Source organism: Tupaia chinensis, unplaced genomic scaffold, assembly GCF_000334495.1.
Source record: "Tupaia chinensis unplaced genomic scaffold, TupChi_1.0 Scaffold142619_1, whole genome shotgun sequence".
Lineage (NCBI taxonomy): Eukaryota > Metazoa > Chordata > Mammalia > Scandentia > Tupaiidae > Tupaia > Tupaia belangeri.
This window is the reverse complement of record NW_006202465.1, coordinates 137,865-145,824: the sequence shown is the minus strand read 5'-3', so window position 1 is coordinate 145,824 and position 7,960 is coordinate 137,865. Positions and strand designations below refer to the sequence as shown.

Here is a 7,960-nt window from a genome sequence, read left to right as displayed (position 1 = left end):
TAATTAATTAATTAAAAAAGGTTTCAGAAGAAAATTACAGTGCACTTGTAACTAGATTCTAGCTTTGTCCATATTTTCAGTCTAAGGTATTTTGTGAATCAATAAAATGTGGAAAAAAAGTTTAGTATGGAAAGAAGAGAGGGGAAAGGGGAAGGAAAAAACAAGTAAAAATATGCTTAATTGACAAAAAACTGAGAAGCTATTTGCTGATAAGTTATAGAGCAATATCTTTGGCTTGACTGATATGCATAGTATTTGTGCTGGAAAAAGAAATGTTGTACACTGTAAAGATATGATTGGGAACCAGCAGTTAGCGTAATGGCTATGTCACTGGACTCTCACGTAGTCGACCGCGGTTCGCGTCCCAGACCCGGTGGCTTAAAACCCATGCCGGGCGCGTGTGCGTTCGTGCCCAAGATCCCGAGAGGAGAATGAAGGAGAAGGGATTGCGGCATGGCCATCCCCTCTGGGGGGTGATTTCTCGCTTTCTATCTCTCTGTCTCTCTCTGTCTGACGAGTGCACGCACCCTATAGTGGAAAAAAAAACTCTAAAAACAAACAAACAAACAAACAAACAAAAGATATGATTAAATGTTAATTAATTCATTCATTAGAATAATAATAATAAAGAAATTAGCCAAGGCTCTCTGCATACCACTTGCACCAAAATGTGAGTGGGCTACCTTTAGTTGTGCAAAGGGACAGACCATGTTGAATCTGCTTTCTTTCTGAAGGGACAAATAATCTTAGATGGAGCCTGCTTGCTTGAGTCCATTCTATGTAATTAAAATTTTGAATCTGGGGCAGATTTTGCCATGCAGGAGGGATGTCTTCAAATTATATACAGCATACTAGACAAGTGATAGAGAAGAATGATCAGCTCACGTTTTTTTATGGGGTAAGTTTTGAAAAAGCAATGAAGGGACCAGCAGTTAGCGTAATGACTATGTCCCTGAACTCCCATGTAGCCGACCGTGGTTTGATTCCCAAACCTGGTGGCTTAAACTCATGCTGGGAACGTGTGCATGCGTGCCCAAGATCCCAAGAGGAAAATGGAGGAGAAGGGATTGCAGTGTGGCCATCTCCCCAGGGGGTGATTTCTCGTTCTCTGTCTCTCTGTCTCTCTCTGTCTTGTGGTTAAAAGAGCCAGATCCCACATGGCTAACCATGAAGTTCTGGTTCCAGCAGCACATGTACAGGCACATGTGCATTCATGCCCCAAATCCTGACAAGATGGAGAAATGAAGAAGAAATTGCTGTGTGACCATGTCTTATTTGAGATACTTTCTCTCCATCTCTCTGGTGAATGCATGCACCCTGTGGCAACTAAAAAAGAAAGAAAGAAAACACTATTGATGACATCATCATTATAAAAAAAAAAAAAAACAGCTTAAAGAGGAAACTGATATCACTGCAACCAGAATTCAATGGTACTTAGAGATGTGCCAGTGCTTTGAATGGCAATCTGTACAGTGGAACAAGCTGGAAAGTCCGGAGAAAGAGGTAGAAGGGAAGGTCTCTTGTCTCACGTAGGCATAGCAGAATGCCTCACCAACAACAGAGGCTACCAGGGAGAAAAATGAATTGGCAAAAAAAAAAAAAATGTTTCTAGCTTAATGTTTTGTAATTTATATTTAAGCAAGAAGAATTTATTCCACAAATGAGGGGTATACTTTCTAATATTTGAAAGGGAGTTTCTAATATAAATATACAGAGCAAGTTATGAAGACTCAATCATTGCCTACCACTAAATATTTCCATTCTTTCACTTGTTACCATTTAGTGGGAAGCAACTTTAGTTTTTTTTTTTTTTATTTTAGATGTTTTTATTTCTTCAAATTTATTATTTATCAGGAGTGACTGAAATAAAAAATATAATTGAGTCCCATCACCATCATCACGGAAATAACTTTCAGAGAAAACTGGTCAGATGAATATTATTGCTAACCATTTTCAACCAGTAAATAGTTGCCACTGATAGACAGCCAAGGGGCTGTCAAAACTGCTCAAGATTTGTTATACAACGTGCCTCTTCACAGGAGGAAAAAACCCTAGGATATAACTTTGGTGAACTTCTTGATTACATCATACAAGACAAGCACAAAAACACCACCCTTCCCTCTGAGAACATTGGACCATGCATCTTTGAAAAAAGTTTTGCCCCCTTTGTCTCCAGCGATCTTCCTCCAGCAGTCAAGCATGCCCGTGTACATGCCTATCAGTTCCTTTGCGCCCTGACTGTATCATCACGTGGCGACGAACGGTGTCAAACGGTTAAGAAGTCAATTCAGCAACGGCAGTGAAAGACTGTGCACTAGCAAAGTTGTCTTTCTGTGTGTGATATCAAAAGCTTCTAAATAGTCCTAAATAGAGTAAAATTCTGTCTCTTATTTCCTCCTCTTACACAACCTGGAGGACTTTGGGTTTTGGGGACTATCTCTTGGTGCCAGTGTGGTGTACCAAATGGGACATCGAATGAGGCCCAGGATGTATATTCTCCAGAACTCATGTCCTAACTGTTAAATTAAGGTGGGTGCCTTTTTGTTTTTGTTTTCTTTTTCAAAAGAAATACTTTTTACTTCAGAGAATTTTTGTTTTTCTTTCTTTCTTTTCCTTTTTTCTTTTTTTTTCATTTTTGCTCTAGGGTGTGTGCACTTGCCTGGAGAGAGTCAGAAAGAGACAGAAAGAGAGACACAAGAAATCATCTCCCCAAGGGGAATGGCCACACCACAGTCCCTTCTCCTTCATTCTCCTGTTAGGATTTTAGGCATGCACGCACATGTGCCTAGTGTGATTTTCAAGTCAAAAGATCCGGGACTCAAACCACAATTGGCTATTGGGGAGTCCAATGCCTTAAGTACTATGCCACCTATTAGCCCCACTTAATAGAATTTTATTATCTGAAAAAGACAAAACTATAGTAATGGGGGGGAATAAGATCAGTGATTGCCAGAGTTTAGGGAAGGAAGTAAGATGTGACTACAAAGAGCATGTGGAAGCTTTTTTGGGTTGTTGAACTGCATTCTGATTGTAGCGGTGGTCAAACAAATCTATACATTAGTTAAGCTCCATAGAAATATATACACACAGAGAATGTCAACTTTGCTGTTGAAACAATCTTTCTTTAAAAAATTAGAGTTGCTCCCTACTAAATGGTAACAAGTGAAAAGAATAGAAACTTTTGGTGGTGGGCAATGATTTAATCTTCATAATATGCTACCTATATTCATATTAGAAACTCCTCTCTCAAATATTAGAAAATGTATCCCTCTTAAGGCAGCTGGATTCCACATGGCCAACTGTGCTGATATAGTCCCAGGCCCGGCAGCTTGAAATAAAACACTGGGCTCGTGTGTGTGCCCAAAATCCCGGTAGGGGAATGGAGAAGGGACAGTGGCATGGCCCTCCTGGGTGTGATTTCTCACTTTCTCTCTCTCCCCGTCTCCTGCAAGTGCTTGTGCCCTATTACAAACACACATACACACACACACACACACAAAAGGAGTGTGGGGCCAGAAGGAATGTGGGTGGCCTCTAGAAAGTGGAAGAGGCTGGTCCAGCTCTTGGTTAAAGCTCTGGATTCCACATAGCCAACTTCATGATTTCAGTCCTGGACCCAGCAGCTTAAAAAACATACTGGTGCGCGGGCCAGCAGGTGGTGCAGTGGTTACAGGTGCTGGATTCCCACATGGGCAACCGCATTTTGAGTCCTGGACCTGGCGGCTTGCTTTCTTGCTTTCCCTTTCTTTCTCTTTCTGTCTCTGTCTGGTCAAGTTAAAAATAATAATAACAAATGGAATTAAATAAATTAATATTTTTAAAAATTAAGCGAGAAAATTTTTTTTTCAATTCCTTCTTCTCTCTGGTAGGCTCTATTGTTGGTGAGGTATCCCACTATGCCCAAGCTAGACAAGAGACCTCCCCTTCTACCTTCTTCTCCAAACTTTCCAGCTTGCTCCATTATCCAGATTGCTATTCAAGGCACCACCACATCTCCAAGTACCATTGGTTTCTGATTGCAGTGATATAAGTTTCCTTTTCCGGCTTTTTTTTTTTTCCTGCAGTGATATTCTATTTGCCTTTGGACCATAACAGTCATGCACATTGAGAGTTCTGTTTTAAATGGAACACAACAGATGACACTACAATATTTTTTTTCAGTTTTTTTTTTCATAGAGATATTTTTGCTATAGGGCACATGTGCTCGCCAGAGAGACAGAGAAAGGCAAACAGAAAATGAGAAATCATCCCCCAGTGGGCATGGCCATGCTACAACCCCTTCTCTTCCATTCTCCTTTCAGGATCTTGGGTACGCATGCACATGTGCCTCATGTGAGTCTTAAGTCACCAGGTCCAGGACCTGAACCACAGTGGACTACGTGTGAGTCCAGTGACTTAACCATTACGCCATCTGCTGGTCCGGGCACTTTAATATCTTAAGAATGCTATGAGTAAATGAAAATTCTATCTGCTAACAAGCCTCACAATCAGTGGTGAAATTCAAGGAACTCTATCCTTTCTGAGTGTTCCGTGAGTACGTGAAGGTTATTTCCTAACAAACATTGTTTGTTTCCTAACAACGAAATATTTCCCTCAAACATATTTCGTTGAGTGCCAGAGTTCACTCAATTGTAAACAAGCTTTTTTTTGTGGACTCCTCTGATTAACAAGGCACTGGATCCTGCAGAGGAGTTGAGGGGAAGAGGTCTGTTTTTAGCCTCCTTTTGAAGCCTGAGTGGAACCCACCAAGTATCATCTATGAAAAGGCCAGGAATCTAACACTTGATAACTTGAGTTCAAACAAAAAGAGAAAGAATAGTGGATTACTTCTAAAACTTTGTTAACAAAAGAAAATTGGGCCTGTTTACACAGATTAATTTGAGAGTCAGTATTTTAAAGTTTTTGTTTAAGTAAGATTTTAAAAAATTCTAACACATCAATGTCATTTCATTAGAAAAAAACCTTTCTGAAGTCCTAAAAAATGAGATAACTAATCTGTCCTCCATATTAAGTGTTAAATATCGCTAATGAGACATCCCTTTTTAAGTAGTTTTGGAAAGTATGGTAATTGTTTAAAACATGGAACACAATAGAAAACTATTCAAGAGGATCTGTAAAACTTCACATTCTCATTCCTAGATTCTTTTCCAGGTCCCCCTCTCCTATGCACCACCCATTTTAATGTCCAGTAGGATTCTAGGGGAAATGGTGGACTGTAGGGTCTCCGGGGAGAGGCGGTGGGCGTATTGAAAGCAGGAGAGAGAAAGGAATGAGTCCCGGAAGAAAGAAACATGGTCGATTAACCCTAAGAGCCTGACCCTCCCTGGTAATCTCAGAAAGGCGAAGAGGCTACTCCGGGAGAAGGTACCAGTTTTACTGTCTCTGATTGGCAAGTAAGGGGAAAGATTGACAGTATCAAGTGGAGGGAAAGCAGGGGGCGGGCTGCAGTGTTTATGGGAGGGGTAACCGAGGACTCAGCTCATTGATGACGCGGCCCTCACGTGACCAGGAGTCGACGTGTGCAGAAGTCCTTATAGTGCAGGGCCTGTTTCCCTGTAGCAGCTCTCTATTGCTGGAGGAGAAAAGTGCCTCGGATCCTTTCAGGTCAGTAAAAGGCGGGCGCTGACTCGGAGACGCTGGGGCCCAGGAAGCGGAGAGCAGAGAGTAGAAAGCAAGCAGAGCGGCGTTGTTTTCTCTGCACTACTGTTCTGTCAAACTCTCGTTTTGTGCAGGAAATTTGGGGCTGTTTGGTGGGAGGCGGCGGGTGGCGGGTGGAGAGGGAGAAGGTTAGCTAATTGAGGGTCTGGGAAGAGAAACAGAAAAAATACGAAAAAAAAAAAAAAAAAAACTTGCCTCTTCCAGTCTGCTTGCAGAGAAACGGTGGGCACGGGGGAGGGCGGGATTGTTATAAACGGAGGGAGAGCATGAGGAGGAGGGAAACTTTAGACCAACAAGGCCTAGAATGGTGAAAGGGACCCCTGATCCAGGTACTAGTCTGTTCACCAAACACTCCTGTCTGTCTGCAGGACTCTGGGTCTGTTGGGCGCGACACAAATCAAGGTGAGGGAAGAAAATCCCCTGGATCCCTGCAGGTCAGTGTTAGGGTGCAATTGCTTCAGGCCTCTCTGGGGTTGGGGGTGGAACTGTGGATGACACCAAAGCACATCTCAGCGTCTCCGCAGCCTCTGGCCATCCGGATTAAGCGCCGGAGGAGGTGGAAGGGGGAGGGGAGGCCAGAGACTGGACGGGCAGTCTCAGGTGAGAGGCTGGAGGTTGGGATGGCTTGCGAAAGTCTGAAAGGGCGGGAGTGCTTGAATCTGGAGGCTAGGGAAGAGTTAATTTCTTCCGCTCTGCTCCCATTTCAGTGCTAGATGAGGCTTGTAGCAGTGCCTGCTGGGAAAATGGTGGGCTGTAGCGGGAGGAGAGAAGATGGAGCTGGAGTGAGACTGGGAGGGAAGGGAGGTGGAGGAGTGGGTGGAGTCAGGGGAGTTCTGAGCCTAAGGATCTACTAGCCTTCTCTAGTTAGAAAACTTTGGACTATTAGGGCCCTGAATCAGAAAAGACCAGTTCTTATGGGAACTCATCTGTGGCTGCTGGTCTGTTTGCTTGGCACCTAGTCATTTTGTTTCCTTGTTTTCTAGGATTAATTTATTCGAAAAGGAAATAATAAAAAATAGTCAACATGCAAAAATCTTGTGAAGAAGGTGAAGGAAAACCACAGAACATGCCCATGGTAGAGGAAGACCGCCCTTTGGAAAATGTACCACAAGAGGCAGAAGGAAACCCTCAGCCTTCCGAAGAAGATGGTGTGAACCAGGAACCAGAAGGAAACCTTAGAGCAGGGCCAACTCAGCCCAGCCAGGGATTGAAAGAGGACACTCCCGTTAGGTATTTGGACCCTGAAGAAATGATAAGAGGAGTAGACGAGTTGGAAAGGCTTAGGGAAGAGATAAGAAGAGTGAGAAACAAGTTCGTGATGGTGCATTGGAAGCAAAGACATTCACGCAGCAGTCCTTATCCAGTGTGCTTTAGGCCTTGAGTTCTTTTTTGTCTGATACTAAAATCTGGCCCCTGCTTTCTTTCTGTTAGCATTTTCTGACGTATCTTTGACCTTAATTTTACTTTTAATCATCCAGTGGAATTTTGTTTTAGGTAGTTTCCTTGTTACCAGCAACTTGTTGGATTTTGGATTTTGGCCCATTTTCCAGGTCTGTTTTTTCAATTGGGAAGTTTTACACATATGCATGGAAATATATTCATTCCATAATGTAATGTAAAACAATAGATTATAAAGCATCATATTTAGTATCAGCTCACTTAGGTAGGATAAAATTCCAAATTGTGTGTGTCTACATATATACATATTTCTAAAACTTAACCATGTTTAATTTCTGTGTGGTTTGAAGTTTCTTTTCTTTTTTTACTTTCCACTTACGTATTTTTAAATGAACACAGGTCACACACAAAAAGGGTTTTTTTAACAATTAAAAGTAAAATAATTTGCAACAAGGTTATAAGGGCAATGGGGGCACCTAACCTCTTGATGAAAGAACTATAAAAAAGAATTGTAAACCTCAAATTACCTCTGACTCTCTTAGCCAGAGGAATAAAACTGGCAATTATTACAGTTACAGTTGCTTAAGACTCAATCTTTTCATGGGAAAAACATTTTCTCCCAGGGCTGCTGTGGGGAAAAAAATGAGGCAATTAACTTTGAGCTGTGTTTGGCGGGGTCTTGTTTCCACCTGTGCACAAAACCCCAACTCACTATAGAACCATGTGTCACTAGGAGAGGGCCAGGCATGACTCACCCAGTGCTCTGGAGCAAGTCCAGTAGGCAGAGTTAGGGGCTTCCAGCCAGGTCTCTGCTGTCCAGCCCTACCCTGTCTCCTCCCCTGGGTCTTGCCCTGCCTGCTGGGCACTGCTGCTCATTCTGTGGATCCTTTGCTGTCTGCTGGCC

The 7,960-nt window shown here is 42.5% G+C and overlaps 1 protein-coding gene across 2 annotated transcripts; it reads left to right on the top strand.

The window, feature by feature from the left end:
• Nucleotides 1–5,489: 5,489 nt before the first annotated feature.
• On the top strand, nucleotides 5,490–7,631 carry TCEAL8 (transcription elongation factor A like 8). Of its 2 annotated transcripts, none has more exons than XM_006163546.3 (3): nucleotides 5,490–5,604; nucleotides 6,027–6,092; nucleotides 6,642–7,631. In XM_006163546.3, the coding sequence occupies exon 3, from the start codon at nucleotides 6,683–6,685 to the stop codon at nucleotides 7,037–7,039; it is 357 nt and encodes a 118-aa protein (XP_006163608.1). In that variant the 5' UTR covers nucleotides 5,490–5,604; nucleotides 6,027–6,092; nucleotides 6,642–6,682; the 3' UTR covers nucleotides 7,040–7,631. The 2 variants fall into 2 exon arrangements, with proteins under 2 accessions (XP_006163608.1, XP_006163609.1); XM_006163547.3 differs by having other exon boundaries at nucleotides 5,500–5,604; nucleotides 6,027–6,060.
• The last annotated feature ends 329 nt before the right edge of the window (nucleotides 7,632–7,960 follow it).